A 24,152-nucleotide genomic window follows, 5' to 3' on the forward strand; every position below is an offset into this window, starting at 1 on the left:
TGATTATTAAATGTAATTAATGTTTCATAAAATAGTAAATTCAAAGACATGCCATATCTAGTTTTTTTAATGGCAGTCAGGTCACATCATAAAACTGCAGGTCTGAAGTTTGTCCTGGGTTCAAATTCCATCTGGAACTTACGTCATCACAAATGCATCAACGCTTTCATATAGTAGACATTCCTGCCTTTGAAATACTCTGAAAGCTTCATTTTATTCGGAAATGATTGCGATAGGAAGGAAGCTAAGCATATTTAGCTCGGTTAATTATAAAATGAAAAATTTGGGGATATGATTTCAACGCATGGCGCTGCGACAACCCAAAACTAAGGTTTTCCTTAGTTTTAGGTTGTCTTACAGTTCCTTAGAAACATTATTCGTTAAAACTGCAAACTTTCACATCTAGAAATCACTTTCTTTTTTGAGAATTTAATGTGTATTGTTTTATTTAATGACGAAATGATTTATCGAGTAAATAAAAGATATCAGAATTTTACTGTTTACACCAATAGAGAAGGGGGAAAAACTTTCAAATGAGTTTTATACCAAAATTTCTAGAGTAATTTATTGAATTCGACCAATTTTTTGAAAATTTGCAATTTGTTTCTACCTTTCACGCCCATTATTTTAAAATTCCATCACCCGAACGTATCTGATATAAAGTTTGAATTTTTCACAGGTTATAAAATAAACTCTTTTTTTTTTTTAAATAAGAATGATAAAAATAAACATTAATTAGGCGAGTTTCTGGAAATTTGTTTCTCCTTTAAAGGGAGACTTTGTATTAACAGCCTTCGTTTGGCATGCGTGATTTGTCAGAGGTTAACCTTAGAATCAGATAGGAAGTAAACGGCAAATTCCATAAAGCATGGCAGACACCCAATAACTTCTGATTTCCGTAATAATGAGTTGACCGTTTAAATCTTGATATACATTTTGCCGTCGATAAAATTCACCATCCATCGATTCCAGATGGTTCGCATCTTTTCCAGATGAAAATGCTCAATTTATGGAATAATTTGCCTTGTGAAGCTGAAACAACGTTCGCTTGTTTCTCAATTTGTTTGCATCATATAACTAGGGATACATCATTTTTGCATTGAAGAAAGGGAAATTTCGCAAAATTCTAAAATAAAAGTTTCGCGTTTGTCTGCAAAAAAGAAAATAAAAATCTGAAAGGTTTCAGATTTTAATCTACGTCCAAAGGGGCGTTTTTATAAACATTTTTTCGTTACCTTTATTTATTAAATATTATGTTCTACGTACTTAACGCATAAAATTCAATTCAACAGCAATATGGCAAAATAATTTTAAAATGAGCATATCGTTAGAATTTCCAATACACAGTCTCGCACGCTCGAGATAATCTTTTTTTCGTACAGTGTTGCCATTGCTCCCTTTGAAATCGTTGAGTTTCTTAATTAAAAATTCGTTAAAGTGTTACAAATTATGAAATCAGTAATAAAACAGATTTCAAATTAGGGCTTCCACATGCCCATATTTTATGGAAGATTACGTTATTAAAATTTTGATGGCTATAGGTACCATTGTTTTATCACTATGCAAGAAACATACATACATTCACGCAGAGTTTTCATTATTTAACTTCTTTAAATATGATACAGGGAGATAATATTTGGTGGCAACAATTTGAAAAGTAAATTCGCCGTTTATAGTTTTCAACGCAAAATGCCAAAAGGAATTAATTAAATTTGGGCAAATTATTAATTTAATTTCCCCAAATTAATATTAAGATGAATTAATTTATGCTAATTAAATTAATGATTTGCTCAAATTAATTCAGGGCAAATTGCCCCTTTAAACTAAAGAAATATGAATTACTTTTTCAGAACTCTTTGTAATCAAATAAACTATTGCAATAATTTGGAAAAAAAATTGAAAACTAGCATTGTAGTAATCTGAGCATTTTCTTCCTTGAGGTTTTTTCTTCTATCCGTAACTACTGTGATACAAATACTAAAATACTTGTCAGTATCCCATCTACTAATGTGATTATGATGACTTTGGAGATCTGCTTTTATAAAGCTTTCTTGATTTAATCGTGTTGCTTTAAACATCTGCATCACGTCAATATGAGTGTCACGTTTTACCACGAAAAGAAGGTGTTCATAAAAATAATTACATCCATGAAACGGCTTGTCTTTTGGAATGGTATTTTAAAGAAACCTTCCAATAATAAATTTGATTTCAATCTGAATCTATTCGTGTGTATTGACGGATAAAATAACCCGCAAATGTGCCTTATCTAATTCAATTGTTCGGATGTATAGCATGTGTAAATTCCAATTGATTTAAACGCTTCTTTCCCGCTTCTGATCAATTTCACCTTCTTTCTTTTTCTCGTTTGTCTTATTCTCCAAAATAACCACCAGTTTGGAGCTCAAGACAAGATTTCAAATTATCTAACTGACTGCTCACGCTGTGAGAGAATGCATAGTTTGAGATTTTTAAATTAGGAAAGATTTCATAAAGTTTGGATAGAATTCAGAAAGGAAACAAGTCTGAGACTTTGTTTTACGAAAAGGGAATTTAATTTTCGAAACATTCCTTTAAAAACCGACACTTGGGTTATCATCCTCATATTCACTGAGAAAATCAAAATCCACACAATATGCTTCATCTATTCCCTCAGTAAGCGATAGCTTCGAACCAAGAATTAATTTGTTTATAATAAGCGCTGGATAAGATTTTTCAGCTGGTAGAGGTGTCTTTTCTGTAAAGTGTCTGAAATACGCACTTTTGATTTTTTCTGAATGCAAAAAAAGGTATTTTTCTTTGACTACAATGGCATTTAATTCTTTAAAATATTTTATAAATACGTCACCAATAAGGTTCACTTCATTCGTCCAGTCTTGGTAGACCATATTATGGTCTCCAATAAGTACTTTTTCTAAACTGAAACAAGCAGACATATAATACGCAAAGTCTTATAATAGGTCTTTTGCTCCGGAGTATTCATTTTCATATCTTTTTAATTTATCAACTAAAATGACCATTTTTCTGAATCAATAGTTTTCATTTAAGATTGCAAACACTCATTTTCTCTTTGTTAGATAATTTCATTGGCCATTACTACTTCACCTATATTGTTAAATTACTGGTTTATCCTACAGTTGTTTTTAATTGCTTTTTTAATTTTTAATTCCCTTGGAATATACGTGAAGTGCTACATATTGACGCTTCGAAAATTATCTAACCGCCAATATATTTATAAAATAATCACAAAACTGTCTAATATTTTATACAGCGAAATGTTAGCTTTTAAACATATTTTCGGTATTTTTTTCCCTTCCATTTCGGCCGGTTTTTATACTTGAAAACATCTGCAAGTATAATATACCACTTAATTTCCTATAGACCATTAGAACATTGCTTAGGCACATTTTTCTTCATTAAATAATTAGCACTAGTCTGATGTTTCATTAAGAGTATACTTTACTAGGCCTTCTTGAGCCAGCTTTAAATTATTTACGCGTAATAATATATACATCATACTTAAGTACAAACACATTTATTCTATCAACTATTTCCTTTATAAATTCACCTATATTGTTAAAACGTTATGATTACTAAACTGAATTATATATTTAGAAAAACAAATCAAAAGAAACGCTCTGTTATTCCACAGTTTTGGGCTAAATAGGCATGTACGGGAGTGTGCATCCAATAGGGAGACAGGTATTTCTAACAGAATTACTTACCATTTTTTTTCAAAACGTTCATGAATAATACTTCGCAATTAATTGCTAACACAGGTAAATTTCGCATTTATTATCATGAATTCTGTAAATAAGAAAACCACGTATCCATAATTATAACTTTTAGTGAATGATGCTGCGTGACATAAGAAATGTTTTTTAATTTATCCTGACTGTAGAATTTGTTGCTATTAAAAACAATCTAAGCTTTGTTCTTAAGTTCTTATTGTTTTTATATGGGTCATTCAGTAAGCAAAGTAACTCTGCGGTTTTAAATATAATTGAAAGACGTAATGCCACGTGGCTTGAGGAAAGCTTCCTGTTTTGCCAGAACAGGATTATCTTTACAAATTATAAACAATAACGCCTGAAATAGCTCTAAGTTGTTAATAAGATTATCTGTCTATTTTCAGTTTGGTTTCAAAACAAAGACTTCACCGACCGCAGCTTAGCGCTATTGTGCAATAAAAATAAACTTAGAAACGTTTTTATCTCCTGCTTGCGAATTATCAAAAAAAAAAAAAAAAAAAAACTTAGAGCTATTTAGTTATTTGATATACTTCGGACTTGAAAAAAAAATAATGAATCCTTGAACAAAAATAATTTAAGAATATGTAAACACGAAATTAAATAAGATATTTCTAAATGGTTTTTACTGGATCACGGATTGTTCAAATATGCTTTTTAAATCAAGACATGTTTCATTTGCAGTTTTTTACAATAATTCAGGATTTTCTGGACTGATTCCGGACGCCTGATAACCCTGTTAAGGAAGTATAAAAAATGTCAGCAGGAGACATCGAGAACTGTTTGTTTCATTAGTATAATTCACCAAATTACATGTTTTATCGAATGATATTCACACTAACTTCTCATCCCGCTTACTTTCCAGATTTGGCCTTTTCTGATTTTATTACTTTTCCTGAAATAAAAATTAATGGTATATGCTTTGATACCACAAAGGTATTCAAACCAAATTACGGTGAATGATAGATTAAATATTTCAAACAGCATTCCATACCATTTCAAAGAGCATGATGCAAGTGCCGTAACTGATGTATGAATGCAGAAGGAGAGTTTTTTTTTAATGTGTAAAGACCAGACTTAAGTCATATAAGGGTTCAAAGTCTAGTTGGTTGTGTCCAGTTCTTTTTAATCAACATAATACTTCAAGTGACAGTGCGACACATAATGTTATTGTCCGATTATGACTTTCTGAATAATATTAAAATAGATTATTATGCAACGAGGGAGGTCTCTGGGTCGATCGTACCTGAAACGCTGGGAAGAATATCAAACAGGGCTTAAAAGTGCAGTAACTTGTGTGTCCAACTCGAAGTAAGAAAAATGAGCATTTTGGACCAAATAGCCATACGACTCTCATTATGATAATTAAATTACTTTATTCTGATCAATTATGATGTTAATTAAATTATGATGCTGTATGCCATACTGTTGGGTCCGGCTTTTAATCCTCGAGAAAGCTGGATGTTTCCAAATGCCCGTGTCTTTGCGACACGGGTGCACTAAAATAGTGTCGAGCCAAAAGTCCACTCGAGAATTGACGATAGAAGATGAGAGGAGACATTTGAAACATTTGAACTAATATCTTGAGGTATTCTTCATCAAAACTGGAATGGGGTTGGAAACGTTCTGACCACAACCTGTAACGGTCACAAATCATTTGCCAAAGACAAGGCGACCCTCTGTTTTTTCGCCGTGATGAAATCGAGAAATTTATCTGAATTACTTTCATATCTAGAAGATTAATAGACAAAGTTATATGAGCTTATAACTAGCTAAAGAAACTTTCTGGATATTTTGTACATAAAATTTAATTTAATCTATGATAAAGCAATTTAATACAGAGCAATTAAGCATATAAGGACAAATTTGTAACATTGCAAAGTAATTACTGCTCCAATACTCACAAAATCTCTAAGATTTAAAACAAATTCTGATCTGAGTATTTCTAATTACAGCGTAGCATTTTGATTCCAGATGGTGACTTCTGGATTTTTTTATTTGCGATGGCGAACATTGTGAGCTCGGTAGGTTAAAATTCGGAAAAACCCTAGCTTTACTCTTATACCGTGCCAAATATAGAATCATCCATCTGCCAAAAATGCACTCGAATATATAGAGTTAAGCGCAGCACATATTGACAATGACGACATATTGACAATATTTTTGTATTATGCAATTTTTTGTTTCCGTCGACAATTTTGGAAATGCCTGAAGTGTATCATCCAAAATGGGTTCGCGTGTCATAGATTCACCGTCACTGACCTATATCTTTAATTCCTCAAGATTAATTCTTAAACTAGTTGGTTAATCGTAATCATTTCCTCGTAACTTAAAATTGTTTTAAACATTAAACAAATAGCATTGAGGCTCACAGTTTTAAACATTTCCGATTAGCCTGTTAGTTTAAGAATTAATCTCCAGAAACAGGTATAATTCAGTCGCCGAGGTATATTCTGAGCAACGTTCTGCGGTGATTAGATAGTTAAACGACCGATGGACATTGCCCATTAAACGTCCAGCTATTTGGAAAACGAGCGTTTAAAAATTCGCAGTGCCAAAAATGGAAGGAAAAATATTGGTATGTTTTATATCATCATAAATTATAATTGTAAGGAGATTTATGCGCAAATGTATTACATTTGGTCGCTTGCGAACCGTATTCGGAACAAATATTTCACTTTACTAGCAATACTTTTTCTTTTCCCTGAACATGAAATCTGTTTACGGGTAACTATAAACAACTTTTCAAAATATTTAACAGATTTCCAAACTAATTTATAATAATATGTACAGCCTAATGATTCGACTGATTGACCTTGAAATGCAGATGTAAGTTATTCATGCATATGTTCCTTAAAAGTACCATCGAAATTCTGCTAGAGGAAAGAGAATGAAAATAAATGGTCTTAAACAACAAGTTATAAATAAAATATATGACACATGAAATGAATTCAAGTATACTTCTACGAATTTTAAATTTTAGCTCAGTGAGAAATCTTTTTACTTCCTTGTAAAATAAAAGAAGCATTGTAATCGCGAAAAATTTCAGGTATCATAGTTACACACACATATATATACATATATATATATATACTTGTATCTATATAACGTACATATATTCCCCCTCTGTAACACGGCTTGGTGAGCTTAGGTTTTTATTCTTATATGTTGGTAAATTGTGTATTTTTTCTTTAAAAATGATTGAATTGTGTTGTTCTTATGTTCCGTTTATGGTTTTTATGCCTTAAATTAATCTGCATGCAATAGTTGTAGAATTATCAACAATTTAAGAGTTTTAAGTGGCGCTAAACCTAACCATGCCACCATTTATTTACATTTGAAACTCTTAGTAGAATAGTAAATTAAGTCATTAGTACACCAACTTCAGTGTCTTTTTACCAGTGTAACAAAAAAATTAACTTTCAGTTTTTTTCACCGAAAATGTTCTCTTCCTTCCAGCTGGCCGAATCGCTTGTTTTTGTGTAGAAATTCTGATTTAATTGTAAAAAGTGGTTTTTTTAACTATTTTTAGTGTTTTCGATTTTATTATTATTATTATTATTATTTTGCAGCTTTTAACGAACATTGAGTTTTTATGTATTTTTGCCTTATTGCGAAGTAGGAACTGAATTGATTGAGTTAGAAATGTATCTCTAATGAAATTAGAGGAAATATGTTTAAATGAAGTGCAGCAGAAAATGTGTGTAATTTATTAGGCCGTACAAGGCAGTCACGTGGTGTCCACATCAAATTTCTTTATAGAAATAAAGACATAGCGAGTTAATTCTTTTTAATCTTCTCGTTTCAGAGAATCCACAAGAACCTGCCTATCGAGTGGAAAGTGGAGCGGAGAAATTCCCAGTTGTGGTAAGTGTTCTTCATTATATATTTTGTGAGTTTTTTCTACTTTTCCTACGTATGTTAACATATTCTACCTGAGCCTATTTTGTTCTTATGTTACATAAATCCTTCCAAGCAATGAAAACCTGATAAAAGGCGAAATTGACAAGTTATTCAACATTTTCAAGCTCATAAGTATTTCTAGCTGAAATATTTTTAGAAACTAGCCCATGTGTACTTTACTTATGGTAGTAATGAAGTCATTTATTTATGCAGGCATTTTACCTCACTTTAAATTTAGAAGCGCATAAGATTTTCAACTTTACATTTTTATTTTTCTTCGGGATTTCATCGTAGCTTAGTTTCTACATTTATACCTTTGCAAAAGAACACCAGACTAATCCTCGTAACGAACATTGCAGATAAGACTGGTGAGCTCATGTAACGGTTGTCCAGTTTTTTTCCTTTCCTTTTAGAAGAAAAGTGTTCTCTTAATGATTTTCCTTTTGTTGCGCATCAAACTACCTGATCCATTAATTATTTTGGAGTAGTTCCTAATGAAATTAGATGTATCTCCTCGATTTGGAAATTCTTCTGGTTTGTTCGTGCTCATTATAGAGAAATTGCAAAAAAAATTAAGGAAGGAAGTTTCGACTCTAAAAAAAATTTCTCATTAACGGGGATAGGTGGCAACATGCGTCGGATCATTAACAGTGCACGGAGTTACTAACAAAAGAATCTGTCGTATTAAGTCATGCTTACGTATTTCCATTTCAACTTTGAAAAAGGAAAGATGGACTATGAAGAGAAGCACATTCAAGTGAGTGTGATAATCATAGAAAAAAAAAGAAAGTGTTTATAGAAAACCTTTATATCAGTTTAAAGTAGACTCCACAATGAAAATGAGAACTCTTAAATGCTGTCTTGTCCATGAATTTCCTGGTTGTCAAAGTCTCAAGGAAGTTGGGCTTCTGTTTCCACCTCAGTTTCGAGGAACAGTATCTTTCACCCCTCTGCCCTTCCTCCAAACCACACGAGAGGTCTTTCGGCTCGCCATATATTTTGAGCGCCCCCATACCGCAAAGACACTATACATTTACAAACATCCATATCTTCTCTGAGATTCGAACCCGGACCCTTAGACACCGCAGTAGGCTCCCCTTAGCACTGTACCGTCTGGGCGGCAATGATAACTGTAATGTGTAAGGATATCACCTCGACATGATTACTCTAGAGTCTAGAGTAAAGAGTGGTTTCTCAATTCAGTTATATCTAACTCTTCCTTATCTGCATATTTTAGGAAACATGGTATATAGTCATATTATATTTGACCTGATATAATCACATTTCACCCTTTGATATATGAATAAAATTATTAGCCGACTAAAATACTTCATGATTTCAATTATCTGGCTTAATTTATTCCTATTTTTAATGAATAAATATGTAGAACCATTAAGTTATTTTGAAGGAGAAGACGTGATAATCTGCAATTCCTCGTCCGGACTCGAATTCAGGACCTCGACTATGCATCGAGAATGCTCATGCGGAAAGGAGAGAGAAAATACCTTATAAGGATCTTAACTCGATATTTCTGAGTACAGGTGAAGATCAGCACCCGAACGCCGAAAATTTTACCGAAATTTTCGGTGGGAATTTTGCCAGCAAACGAATGGCGCTGCCTCAGGCTCGTACTCTGTGACACACACTTGCATTTATCTCAAATATAAAGAATATTTTACGAATGCTGAATGTTCTCTTTTGAGTACGATATGCTAATAACACATTAGTTCTTTGTAATAAGCTTAGCCTATTTATGACGTCCTGAATTTTCTTTGCGCTAGCAACACTCATAACCGAAAAAATTTAATTTACTTTTGAAGTTGAACTCTCGACTATTCTCTTCATTTCTTGGATGTTTATTGAGATTTTCAAAACCCCGACAATTTAAGTTAGTTCATCAGCCCGACAATAGATGAAAAGAATGGTCTTCTGGAACCACTAAACCAGTTGTCGGATCGAATGCTCCTTTTTTGTTCACAACTTTTCGTGTTGCTTTTCCGCATACTTTCGTTTACATATAATTTCATTTCGTGGCCATTTACGCATATTCGATTGTGAGATAATATACCTTTATTTGGAAAAACAATACATCTTCCTCATTTCTTGGTAAATTAAAAATTGGCAACTTTTTTTTAATGATGCTTTAAATGAAAAAATAATATTACGATATCGGGCGGTTCGTCAAATTCGACAAATAGAATTTGAAAGCGAAAGCATCTTTTCTTTCACGTAATTTGACGGTTAATCGTGGGGGACATGAAAATCAAGTAGTAAAGTTAATTGTTTGCTATCTGTTTTGTTGTTTCCTTGCTACCAAGTGTTCTATCTATTCATCCATATAACCAAAAAACAGTGGCCTTTTACCTTTTTATACATCTCGTAATTCATTTATACTCCACTTCTGCCACTTTGGGAAATGAGCTTAAGATTCTGAAAGGTCTTACTTCCTGTGTGTATCCTTTTACCATTATCGGCATGACGTATAAGTAAATTTCCAGGTTTTTAGTACTTAGGGTTTTCAAAGTAAGAATACTTAGTTGCATTTGTCTGCCTTTCATAAATTCGGTCCTTTATTTTCTTAAATGATGCAAACGTATGATCTTCGGGTTTCCTTTAAACGTGTCGGTAAGGTTTTTCAATTGTAAAGGTCGGAGTCCAGGACATTCATTCATGGTTCCTTTTTAAAACTTCCTTGTGGATCCAGTTTTGCGTATACAGGACAAAGTCGTAGACCTTTAAAATTCAGGATAAGTGAGCTCATACGGTATGTTAAAAAGAAGAAAATGCAAAAGTATTCAATAGCTTCGCACCGTTGGAATAAAAATTGTAAATTTAATTTTCGGAGACCAAAATCATTCTGCGTTCATTACCTTCTCATTTCGGATTTCTTAGATGCTTCCAAAAGTCTACTATGTAACAATCTCGTAAATGGCATAGCTTATCACATGATTCTGCGCTCACCATTCTCATCCGTCTTATTTGATTACATCTACCCAGAATATACTTGCATGCAAAATGGACTAGACGGGTTTGCTTGACTAGCTGCATTTTATTATGTTCATTTCTTGCTTAGCAGGTGGTTTCAAATCAAAACGCCTATTTTTAATCTTGTTGTTGTTGTTTCTGTTCTCTGTATTCCACAATGGATAACTGAAACTACAGGTACGACGACATGGTTATTAGATTAAAGAAACGCAATAGAAGTTTAACTCTTAAATTTTATAAAATTTAAAATGGATAACTGAAATCGGGAATATGGGGCTACATTTAGAGCAAAAAGCTTGGAAAAAGGTTTGTTGAAAATAAATGGTTTGTTGAAGCTATTAAAATATTAGGCGCAATGTAAAAAAAAATTAACATTGCTTGACCAATGATTCCAAAAACCTGTAGATCCTTTCACACAGTGGTTAAATAAAGACTCTTTTTTGTTTGTGTCAGTGTGCAGGAATGTTAAGCAGGTAAACAAATTTGTAAATATTCTATGCATGCACTTTAATTAACAATACGTACTGAAACTCATTGCCTAATATATATATTTTCCCCAATTTTTAGCCGTGAATGTGGCATATGGCAAGCCAGCCAACCAGTCAAGCACCGTTAGAGGAGGCGAAGCCAGTCATGGTAACGACGGAGACCTAACAACAGTGCACGAAAACAAATACTGCACAGAAACCAAAGCGGAGGACTCACCCTGGTGGCAGGTGGACTTGCTGCACGCCTATCCTGTCCGGGTTGTTCGTATAGTTACAAGAGGGTGTTGTGGTAAGTCACGTTTTTGCGTGCTTCGTATAACTATACATGTAAATTCCATCTGCATATTTGACATTAAAATTGACAGCGAAAGAGAAGGGGAAAAAATTAAATTATTCAAACTGGTCTTACATTATTCTGTTGCAGGTGGCCAAGGGCCGTAAATGGTCACTTAGCATTGAAATATTAATTTGCTTACACACAGTACGTATGTATAATTAAGCCTTTGAAGTTATAAAAAAATTGGATCTTGATTTTTTTTAAACATCACATCTTTTTCTTGGATACCCAAGGATGCCAAGAAACAATTTTTGTTCAAATCAGGCTTCTTGTATATGCGTTGCACGCATAATTTTACTATGCACTTTCCAATTAGTATCTTACTTTCTTTATAGTTTATTCTATTTGTTCTTCTCGGAACCAATAAAAACTCATTTTCCTTTACCAGTAAGAATTAAAATGCTTTTTTAAGCATTAAAACTCCGAAATTTTTATTTAGTCCTTTAAACCGCAGCAGTAACCTTTTCCTTTGTAGTAATAAGCTGTGAGTGACTTTTAATAAAAGACTACGTTTTGTAGTGATTGTAACACATCGTTATAACAAGCATTACAACAAGTTGAATCTTAGTTGCAATATATGAAAAATGTGATTATCTCAACTTGTTGAAAATGCAAAAATATGAAACGGAACATATACGTTTAAAGAATCTTATGCTTTGAGGGGAAAAAAGTGAAAATATATCGCGAATTAGTATAGAGATGGAATGTTTTTGGAATTAATTTATCCGGTCAAAAGTATTTCGCGTGATAACAAACTAGAAATCTGCACTATAAAAATGCACAATTTTAGTTAAAATATCTGTAAAAATCCCATGCCAGAAAAGGCTCTCTTTTATAATTCAATAATTCTATGATAACAGACATTTGCTAATACGTATGTACTCGTGAATAGTAAATTATTTCAGAGCTTTGAAATGAATAAATATCAATTCTATTGTAACCATCCCTTATGCAAATAACTTCATTTATTTGAGCCCCCGATTCTCTAGCGAATCGAAAAAAAAAAAAAAAAAAAAAAAAAAAAAAAAAAAAAACGAATGCGTGAAACTCCTTACGATATGAATTGTATGGGAATGAGAATTAAAAAGTGAAGAATAAATTCAACTTTAAAGTTGTATGTTTTGAGACTTGGCAATAAGATTAAACGAAATTTAAAAATAAATAAGTAATCTCTACATATAACAAAAGAAAGAGTCTGTCTGTGTATGTGTGTCTTTCGTTTCGCTGCGTGTAAGCTAATAGACTCAGGGCTACGAAATTTGGTGCAAAGGTGCATCTAGACAAAAACCAGTGCACCTCGAAGCGAGTGTTTTCAAAACTCGAATCAGATTTTTTTTCATTTTATCTTTTTTGATGAGCTCGCATCATTTTGAATAGTTTCATTCTTTTAGAAATGTGATTTTGGCAACAGTTTTTCATTCAATGCTTTGTATACTGCTGCCTGTTGATAATATGAGATAAAATACTTATTGCTTATTTCACTGTTTTTAAGATACTGAAATGTTTAGCATGACTTTTTTTTTTTTTTTTTTTTTTTTTTTTTTTGCAACGGGAAGTTGTTTAATTTATTTATTAGAATAATTAGTATTTGTATTAAGGGATACATTGCTTATTTCATGCTGATAATTTTCTTTTGATTTTTGGATACTCAACACGCGCATCGCAATCTTCTTATTCTGACGCGCATGTGTCTCGCGAAGCACAACGGAAAGAATTTCCTTTTTTCTCTCTCTCTCTTTATTAGCTAATGGCAAAGAGGTTTGTATATTTTGAATTATGTCATCCATAAAGCATAATTTTGATTGGTTATTGCTTTCTGATGATAGTTTCACTCTTTTAGAAATGTGGATTTGGCAACAGTTTTTCATTTATTGCTTTGGATACTGGACTGCTGACTGTTTTCTTTTGAAAATATGAGATTTATTGCTTATTTCATTGTATTTTTTATATTACGTTTTAATTATACATAATTTTAGTTAAATAAAAAGTTTTGCATGAATTTTTTTTTTTTTTTTTTTTTTTTTTTTTTTTTTTTTTTTAGGAAACATAGTTCTTCCTTTATACCATTTGAATTCTTAAGATTTTGCTGCAACGGGAAGTTGGTTAATTTATTTACTAGGATAATTAGTATTTATATTAAGGGATATTGCTTATTTCATTATATATATATATATAAAGTTGTTCTGCAGAGTAAAATTTTGTGCAGGTTTTAAATTTAATGTTTGCTGTAAGGTACGTTTAAAAGCCAGACGAAGGCTGGCCGCGTAGCGGCTAGTTTTAAATAAAGATTAAACGAAGATAGTTCAAATATTTTGCCTTTTTGTTTTATAACATATAACATAATTCAGACTTTACGCACAATAATAAGTTAACGAGATAAAACATGAAATTAATTAAAAACTTCACTGCACACATTGTTTCACTTAAAAGCCTGTACTAAAGGCCCGGGTTCGAACCCGGAGAAGGCATGGATGTTTATAAAAGTATAGTGTCTGTGCGGCATGGGGGCCCTCTAAATATTGAAGGAACCGAAAGTCCTCTCTAATGGTTGGTAACAGGGGAAAAGGGGTCAAAGACCCTCGGACCTGTCACTCCGAGGTACTTTTCTTCAAAATTGGGGGCGGAACTGTCTTACTGTCATCTGTATGGTGCTCACGGCTTTTGCTAACGAATGAGAAACCATGAAATTTGTGGGCTTTCTCTGATATAAGACAAGAGAGATTGGTCACAACAACAAAAGAAGTATCCTTCTTAGTGTACTTAGCGCTTAAAATCTTTTAACCAAAATGTAATATTTATTCAGAGATTCAGGACTACCATTTTGTCAGCGTAACAGAATGCAATTAAAAATTAAAGTCAAAATATTTGCTAAAATCATATTCTGAACTGAAAAAAACTATTAATAACTGATCAAATGTAACGCAGTCCAACTAAAAGAAAATTAGCCTTTCGTGTGGACATTTTGACATCTCAAAAGTATTTGTCAAATGAGCCACTAGGAAATAACCTCGAAAAACAAAATGCTGAACGCTTTAGTATTCTCACTTTAAATAGCTTAAAAGTAATCATCAACAATAACCTCGAAACATAAAATACACTAAACAACTTCAGGAATCCGCTGGGCTGTCAATCTTGCATCTAAAGCCATGACTAGCAACAGGGCGTTGTCCACTCAATCAACAATCATCCATAAACAGTTAGGGCAATCCAGTCGCTAGTCGCAAATTTAAATTCGTTAATGTGACCTACTGTCCTTAATTATAAAACGAAATTTTCACTGTTTAGAGAATTTTATTTCGGATACGAAAAGCAAAGAGTATATCTAACCAAAATAATAGCTGTTAATTAATAATAATGATTAATTAATAATGATAGTTTCATAATCCAACAGCAAACTTTTTTTAAGTCGTTGTCGTTCATTTCGATAAGCAACAGAAACTGAGCAGCGATTGAAGATGACTATCAGCTGTATAAAAGATTTCTCAAGTACTCATACTCCACCAAAAAAATTAATCATGGGGAAAACTGAAAAATAAAAAGAATAAAGGAAGAGAATTATAAAAAACAAAAAATCTGATCTGGACACCGCGACTTCCTTGTACGGCCTATGAAATTATCACACGTTTTTGCTACACTTCATTCTAACTTATCTTCTCCAATTTCATTAGAGATATATTTCTCATTCAATCAGTTCAGCTCTCGCTTCACGGCAAGGCAAAAATACATAAAATTCAAATCACCTTCATTAAAAATTGTAAAATACAGAAAACCCTAAAACACCAAATACGGTTAAAAACAATTAAAAACAATTTTTACAATTAAAATTAGTTTGTACGCAAAAACAAGCGATTCCGCCAATGGACTGAAAGACCAAAATTTTGGTTGCACAAAAGTGAAAGCTAACTTGGGGCCCCACTGAACCAATTTGAATATGGTGCACGAACTCACTTAATTTTGAATGCAGATTAAAGGCATAAAACCTTAACCGAAACGTAAGAACAACATAATTCAATCAATTTTAAAGCAAAAAATGTACAGTTTATCAACAAATAAGAGTAAAAAAACAAAGTTCATCGAGCCGATATTTGGTGAGGTCTATTGCAACGAAAAAGGGAGGTGTACAGCTACATTAGCTGTCTCATATACAAAATTTCAACTTTCTGGATCTACTCGTTTTTTGAGTTATGCGAGATATGTATACGCACATACAGATGTGAAGAAAAAAATTCCGTTTGAATTCCTTTTAGAATCCGTTTTGGAAAACGACTCCTTTATTCTGTCTATACGTAGAGATGTCAAGCAAAAATAATCGTCCAAAGATCCAGAGAACGATCAAAATGGATATTTCAGTTGAAATACGATACCCGAATTTTTCGTGATTACAAGGCTTTGCTTTCATACAAAGAGGTAATACGTTTTGTTAAAAAAAAAGGAGAGCTGAAGAGTAAAATGATATCCTTATAATATAAGCCTTTATATTCTCATATTTTGCAAAATAAGTATTTCTCCCGCCTTCCTCGTGGTATAAGAGCCAGCACACTGGGCCGGTATTCTAGAGGTCCGCGGTTCCAAAAAATACCTAATGTCTCTACAGTGGCGCCCGAACTAAAAGGGTGTTGGATGATAATTCTTCGCTCCCAGGATTTGGCGATTGGTCCTCTAATCCCCAGTCGCCCTTTAAAGGGGGAGTATATAAAGTATGTCTCCCGCCTTCCTAGCATGCGTTCGTGGTGTAGTGGCCAGCATACTAGCCCGGTATTCCAGAGGTCCGTGGTTCGATTCCCAGCGAAGGCGGTTGCTCATTTTTCATCTCTCCGGCTTTTCCAATTAACCTAATGTCTCTACAGCGGCACTCGAACTAAAAAGGATGTTGGATGATGATTCTCCTCACACAGAATTTGGCGATTGAGTCCCCTAAAAACCCAGTCGCCTTTTAAAAGGAGGAGTATATGAGGTATTTCTCCCACCTTCCTAGCGTGCCTTCGTGGTGTAGTGGTTCTGCACGCTGGGCCGGTATTTCAGAGGTCCATGGTTCGATGCCCGGCGAAGGCGGTTGCTAATTTTTCATCTTTCCTGCTTCCAAAATTCCTAATGTCTCTACAAAGTAAATGACTTCAGTGTTTCAAATACGGAATACTCGTCTGAAAAAATGTGTTCCTTAGTTTGAATGTGGGTACTTGGCCCGAAATAAAATCTTTGGTATGGTTAAAAAAATAAAGAGAAACAAAACTTATCAGCATCTGGTTAGAACTCCTTTTGCCGCAAAGAAAGGGATACTTTGGTGATAAAGCATTATGCATATCAACTGTAAATGCTGAAGCTCTTGTGTCCCAGTTAACAGATGAATTTTATGTTTATTTCTTTCACCCATACCTCTTACATTTTTAAAAAATTACGTGGTTCTTCATCAATCAAGATCGATCAACAAGACATTGTTATATAATAAGAAATATCTGAAAATTGTATTGGAATACCAATACTGAAAATTATTTATTCAGAAAGTTTTATTGCATTTAATTTTTAAAACTTCGCAGAATAGTGATCGAAGATCAAAAAACTAATATGCTATGTTATTTTTTATCGCATTGTATTCAAACTAAAAATGTATCGTCCTACTTTTTGCTTCCGTCTTGAGAGGCTACAAATATGTCAGCAAAGGTGATATCCATTCTGAGGATGCCAAAGACAACATCTCACAAACTATGAACAAAAGATAGAAAAAAACAAAAGCTTCCGAAAATATCAGCTTTCGAAACTTAATTGAAACATTGCTTTGAAAAGAAAGTAATGACCCAGATAAAGTGGAAATGTGTGTGTGGCAGAAAATGGCCATTGTTTCTGTTGACTCTATTGATGCATTGCCATTCATTGCATCGTCCATTGTAATTGGAGCAATTTGCATATTTATGCTTAGTTTGTTTTATTTCTAAAATCTGATCTTAGTTAAGAAATCTGATAGAAAGAAGCGTTGGATACATACAGAATTCTAAATATGCAGATTTATTGAGACCACAGCTCGTCCAGATACTCAAACCAATCTGAATAATTGAGATGTCTTTTTTTCTGTGGGGAAAATTCTTATTTAGTACAATACAAGTGAAGAAGTTTTATTTTATCATTTATCGTATTCTAGTTCAACGAAGATTAATTAATGAAAAAAGAAGTTTTTTGTTATTTTCTTAAACTAAAAAACAAAATATGCATTTTGTAAAAATATAAAACATGTACCTTATTTTTACTTAACCTTATTATTCCATTCATTTCTAGTACAACTACAGCTAAGCAGTTAAATTAATATTTATTTACATACAGTTTGCGTCATACAAAGAAGGAAATAACATTCTTATTCCTTTATTCTTCAATATGTAATGCTTATTGAATCCATTTCAATGCTTGGCACATTTCTTCTATCTCCCTTATTCTCTTTAATTCTTTTGGAATATTGTTTCAATCTCTGCTTGTGATTTTCTTGATTTGTTCAGTGCTATTAAAGTAATGATCTTTGAGGTGAGATTTCCTTTTGAGGAAGGAAAAGTATTTTGCAGGAGTTCAGGTGACAAATCTTGAAACAGAAAGGGGTTTTTGTTGCTAGAAATGGGGTGCTGTGACTGCGCACTGCTATGCAGCTGAAAGCAGTTTATTTTTAGGCCCAACGCGCCGATAGATCTGCCCATCTTCACCCTCTCTCTCTCGAGAACGCTGTGAATTACTCGTATGCCTTTCAAATCAGAAAATGCCTCGAACTTGGATTACTAGATTTCTGAAATTGAAATTTCTGTAGCCGTAGTGAACCTTCTTCAACTCAAGCAGATGATTGCTGTTTTGTCTCAGGATAATAAGCAGTGCGTCAGGATTCTTTAGTCAGAGTTTATTTGAAGAAAAAAAATACAGAACTAATATCGTTTCCATTTGAATCAAATCACGCCGCACAAAATTTCGATCTATTTCTCGAGCAGCAGAAAATGCGTGTGGAATAAATACGAGAGCATTTTTTGAGATCTTCAGCAACCAACTATCATTCGAAGAGACAGATGACGATTTTTTTAGATTAGTTTTGTCCTAAGAACTACACTTGTCGAACATTTTAGATATTCTTATCCGTCAGAGACTGCTAAAAGTGAAGAAGTCCTGGGCTTATCGTCAACATCTTTACTATATCCATCATGAAATTATCCGTACCAGGAAAAAACATTGAATCGCATAAATGCTTGATCTCCGTATGCTTTACAAAACATTTCTAATGCCCCTATTGCTATTTTTTCAGGTTTTACAACAAAACGTTACTGCTGTTTTTTCTCTGCACAGCTTTTGAATCTTATCACGGATTCAAAAGCTGTGCAAAGAAAGATAATTTAGGAAAAGTAAGTTGAGATGTTGGAGTAATAAATTTTAATATTTATCGTTTGACAGGTTTACTAATATTTTTTATTTAAAACAATTATTTCTAAACTTTGCATACGCATTGTATAGACTCTACATGTAAGCACATATCCTGTTTTTATTTTTACCGTACTAAATTAAAGCAAAGAAATTGCTTCTCTATTTTTATAATTGATAATCAGAAGACTAAAATAAAATTAAGGGAATTGTATCGATGTAAAATAATAAATCGACCGTACAATATTATAAAAATTCAGCAATAAAATTATTTAATTTTTGAGCTTAAAGTTTGAAAAAAATATATTTAAATTTTTAATTAATTATTAATTAATAATCTAAATCAACAGAGTTGTATTCAGTATTTTCTTGCATATTTTCTCCCTACTTTTTTAGCCCGCTAGGTTCTGAAATTTTAAAAATGTTCTCATAATATGTGCCTTCCTCTAGTATACACAGTGTTTTTCTCTGCAGGCTAGTCTGTTGCTAGATCGCATTCCCTTCATTATTTTTATTTAGCGTATTCAATTTGTATTTGCATTTCACCCATTTAATTTGCTCTTGCATTTTTTGTTTGAAACGTATTTAATGTAGATTCTTTCTGAAGCTAACTGTACGTGGTAGATGCTGTCACTCTTTAGAAACTTCCTAAATAAGTGATTTCGTCTTACTAATTACGATGCAAGTCATTATAGCCTTATCTAGAGCTGATATGTTCAATCTTCCAAAATCCAGGTCTTTTGTTCATCCCCTCCTTCTTTGTTCCCTGGTGCCTTGCTTCGGGAACTGCAGTCAGGACTCATTCATGTGAGGTGACCCAGAGGCTTCATGAAGTAATTAAACCGGACACAATGCTTGCAGAAACTATTGCGTTTTTCGTAGTACGAAGCATGAAAAATTAGTAATGTCCTCACTGGATTCGAATACGATTTTGGTTTGTTTAATTATGGCAAAGCACTCGAGGGCTAACTGCCTAAGGGAAGGGATTCAAATACGAATCTTCCACTTTGTTAGCTGGACGTGCTTACTTCATAGATCCTGAGAGTGGGATGGCTGCGTATCAGTGTCCAGAAAGTGAAAATAATCGATAACCTTTGTTTGTTAAAACGATGTACGTTTCGTATGCAACATTAATATTTTCTGTTCCTGGTGCTTTAAAAGATAAAATTAGTTATTTTTTAAAATACCGCTCTGGGTTTTAAAAGGTCGTTACTCATTTTGAGAATTACGAGCATTTTCTATTTCACCCAAGATTTAAAATAAGTTAAAATAACTCTTTTTTTTCTCCTTAAGAACGATTTAAATTTTATTTTTGAAAACATTATTAATAATTTTCATCAGAAGACTAAACCTGATACTATATTTGCAGTGTTTCAAAAGCAATAGTAAATTTTATTTCACGCTTGAGTGTCAAACAACGGTTGATTGATTTAAAGTAGAAAGCCAACAAAAGCTTGCCCACAAACGCTTGATTGGTTGTACAGTTTAATAGTTTAATGCTAATTACATAAAATGTAAAGCTTAGTTATGCCTAAATGGTTCAGCGCTAAATTATAAAAAGCGTCATGACAATAAAATGAGAAAATTCCTGTCTACTAAGGGTATACAGAAATTCTGACAAAAACCAATTTTCGAAAATGAAAAATGAAGGGACCCAGCTGGCGATGTTGCGAAGCTCTCAAGAAAAATATTACACACGAAGAAAAAATTGACCCTATTCTTGATGTTTTCCAGAACCAAAATAATCTTCAGTTTTTTTTTTTTTTTTACCAAAATATCCTGTCAATTGTGCAAAAGATGCGAACTGCTGATTCTCAGGTTGAAAAATTAATCTTAGGACTGCAAACCATGCACATTATGATGGCCTTCTCTGAACTTAATTGAAGCTTAATTCTGATTGGATGCGCGAATTAAGACTCCGACCACTCATCCAGCTCTTCACAGATTTGTTTTATGTGCCATTGCAAATGATTTTTTACTCCTTTCTTACTAACTCTGATTTTTCGTGACAGTTCTTTTTTATTTTCTCACCCCTCTCTTCCTTCTGCTTTTCAGCCATGCAGGCTTTCCTTTTACTCACCCTTCTTTTCTGTTTTTTTTCTCAACTCTGTACAAATTTTACTCTTCTGATGTGGAGATGCGTGATGTTACCACAGGGTCTCCGTAAATCTTCCTCATTGGCATTGGCTGGCGATGTTTGCCAAAATCATTATTTGATGATAATTTTAGCTATTGCAATTTTTCTTGAATGGCAAAGATTATTTTACTTAAAATATTACAAGATTTCTGTATTTTCACTTGGCATCTCTTCTAGAGGAATCCTTAATACTCGCCAACCCGCAAAGAACTCCGAAGTGAAGATTTACTGTGAAACTTTCATAAATATTGACAGTAAAATACTGTCCAAATAGCATGCACAGTAGCAAACCTTGTATAAAATAGTGTAAAATAATGTCATTTTAATTGCTTATAAAGAGTTAGAAATCTCATCATTTATAAACTGAGTATTATAAAAATTATAAATCAAATACGATTGCGACTTTATGCCTTCAAGGTAACAGAACTGTATATCTTTACAGGAATGTTTCTTAGTATTTTTATTTTTATTTTAGTATTTCTTAGTATTTTATTTTATTTTGGCATCCTCTAGAAAAATATATTTCCATTTTAATATTTAGGAAACTATATTAATTATATAAATTATTAAGTTATGGTAAAATAACTAATTATACACATTTAACATATACATACAAAACAATATATCAGTTTTTAATAGCTACGTTTGTTATTGTTTATCCATAATAACACTTTTGAAGCAAAGTTTCTGTTTGGATACAGCCCAAGTCGTCAGTTATATTTATAAGCGATTTCTGGTTTTCGTTTTTATATGTAAAAAAAGATAAAAATCCCGTTTCACACAGAATAGCTGGCAATACTGCAGGTATCTACAATGCTACTTTCACGTGCTGTTAATAAGGTTCTAAATATGTGCAACAGGATTGTTCCAAGTCCAGCTTTTCAAATTCCATTGAATACGTCCAATGGCTCGTGTTTCAGTTACACTATGTTTTATTAACATCAGCCATCGAACTTCATACAGAAAAAAAATCCATTATTCATCTCTTATAATATTATTTCCAAGAACAAGTATAGAGTACTTAAAAAAATATTTTTTTTTATAATAACTGCTTTGCTGCATCAAAATCGTTCAAAAAGTATTCAGATGACATTTTTAACTCAAAAAATTACACAAATTAAGAAGAATAAGCATCATAACCATTACTTGGTAAAGTACGTGAATTTTCAAATACAAGTAGTTAATCGGAAAAGAGTTACTCTATTATTGTGAAGGTGAGATTGTATTGGGACTAATAAAAAGGGAACATGACCCAAAAGATTATACAAACCTTAAATTAGTACTAAAATAATATTTTTAGTCCAACTGGTTTATAATAGAGCGGATGAGAAAAATTAGCCATATTTTTTTAATGGTCCGACGCTTTATTTAATAGCCGTTGGCTTTGCGCCATTGCAAGGGCGGAAAGTGGTGACCATTTCATTATGGAAGCACCTAATAGGTGGCCACCGTTGCCTCCTATGAACAGACGGACAGTTACAACCATTCCTTCTCAGGGATTTATACCCGGGCCCATCGATATAGCATTCAGGATCACTAACCATTATACCGGCTAGAAGCCATATTTTTAATATAATCGTTTTGGTTTGGTTCATTTAATTATCGCAAAGCACTCGAAGACGAACGGGAGGGATACCTCCATAGAGGACTTTATAAGGGAAACTAGCTCGTATACTCGGAAATCTACGAAAACACCCATGCACCCAGCCTGTTCGCGGGGATTCGAACCACAGACTGAACGACCAGTGTTCAGCGACTTTACCACTCAGGATGTTCTTAATAGAATAGAATTCGATTCTTAAAGTAATTAAATCCAAATAGTCTTTCAATTTATGGAATTTCAATAGATATTTCTGCTTTGTGAGAGACAGCGCCAGAGCTATTAATTTGTTTCTGTATAAAATCAGATGATCATTCCTAACTGCCCATGAGACATAACGCTTTATTTAAACTATACATGACATTTCAACTGTAAGCAACTAGTGAATTTCATAAAACTCGAAGTTCACCATCTGAGACAAGTACAGAAAAGGACACAGGTAACAGTCTATTGGTCAAAATCATGATATGTGTTATCGGTTCCATCTCACCGTTCCGGGACATTCAACTTAACGTTTGCTCTTTTAGATAAGCTCAAAACTTCGTTCCGCTCAGATTAACGGTTTCATTCTGTCACGCGAATAATATACACACAGAGATTCTTTTTCAGAAAACAGTGCCAGTATGTGCTGTGCCACGGCAAAGAGGTTAAAGCGATGGCTGGGAACATGCTAACTTAGTGGAATCCGACGCTATAAATTCATTGTGTGGACGTTCAGCAGTTCAAATGTTTCCCCTCGGCACTGAATCGTTACGAATTCTTGTTTACAGTGCAAGTAATAAACCCAGATCTTCAAAAACGACACTGCATTCATAACGAAAATTTAAACAAATTTTCATAAAGTAATTTAAAGAAATTTTCAGCAGGAAAGGAGTTGTGAAGATCAGTATAGCTGATAACTGTGCTTAAATTTTGTTACCTAGCGCTATTTGCTTTTTCTTCCCTTAATCAAAGACGTCGGGGAAAACATTAATTATATAAACTATAACGAACTCCCGATAAACTAAAGTAATACTCTAGATGAGGCCCAAGGTTAACCCAAAATCACTGCCAATACAAAACAGTTTATAAAAATGCATGAATAACTTGTATGATAACTAACAGTAAATACTATTAAAAATTTACCTGTATTTTTAAGCACTTAAATTTGAAGAATGCGTTCATTTGGTTATATAAATTAAATCAGCATCCAAAACAATAATGCACTTAAAAACAAAAAAAGAGTATTTAATTTGTATTTTGATCGATGTCAATAGGAGACAGAAGATTTTTTAAGTGTTCTTATGCCTCTAAGACTTCCATGCTTTCTCATAGCTTCGCTAACAGCCATACCGAACAGCATAATAAAAATGTGTTACTGAAAAGACTTATCAGAACGTTATGTTTCATATTTTTAAACATATTTTTGAAAATCTAACCTTGTGAAACTGCACGTGACTGGAGGGTATAAAATACAGAACAAAAGGTATACGCTGGATTTACTAACGTTGCTAAATAAATTAGTACTATGTAAATCCATCAACCATAACTCATAGAACCTACTTTTAAAGTCTTGGCTAAACTTGGGAACCTACTCTTA

General features: G+C 33.0%; 1 protein-coding gene across 1 annotated transcript in view; it reads left to right on the top strand.

Annotated features, from left to right (window-relative positions):
- Positions 1–24,152, top strand: part of fw (CUB and Sushi multiple domains furrowed) — a 180,939-nt gene that overhangs the window by 101,899 nt on the left and 54,888 nt on the right. The window contains exons 3-4 of the mRNA XM_085808259.1: positions 7,555–7,613; positions 11,202–11,411. Coding sequence (XP_085664385.1) covers positions 7,555–7,613; positions 11,202–11,411 — 269 coding nt within the window. The remainder of the gene's footprint in view (positions 1–7,554; positions 7,614–11,201; positions 11,412–24,152) is intronic.

The sequence above is a fragment of the Stegodyphus dumicola genome, chromosome 1 (assembly GCF_044657685.1).
Source record: "Stegodyphus dumicola isolate Sdum_Otavi_A_Nest chromosome 1, ASM4465768v1".
NCBI classification, from domain to species: domain Eukaryota; kingdom Metazoa; phylum Arthropoda; class Arachnida; order Araneae; family Eresidae; genus Stegodyphus; species Stegodyphus dumicola.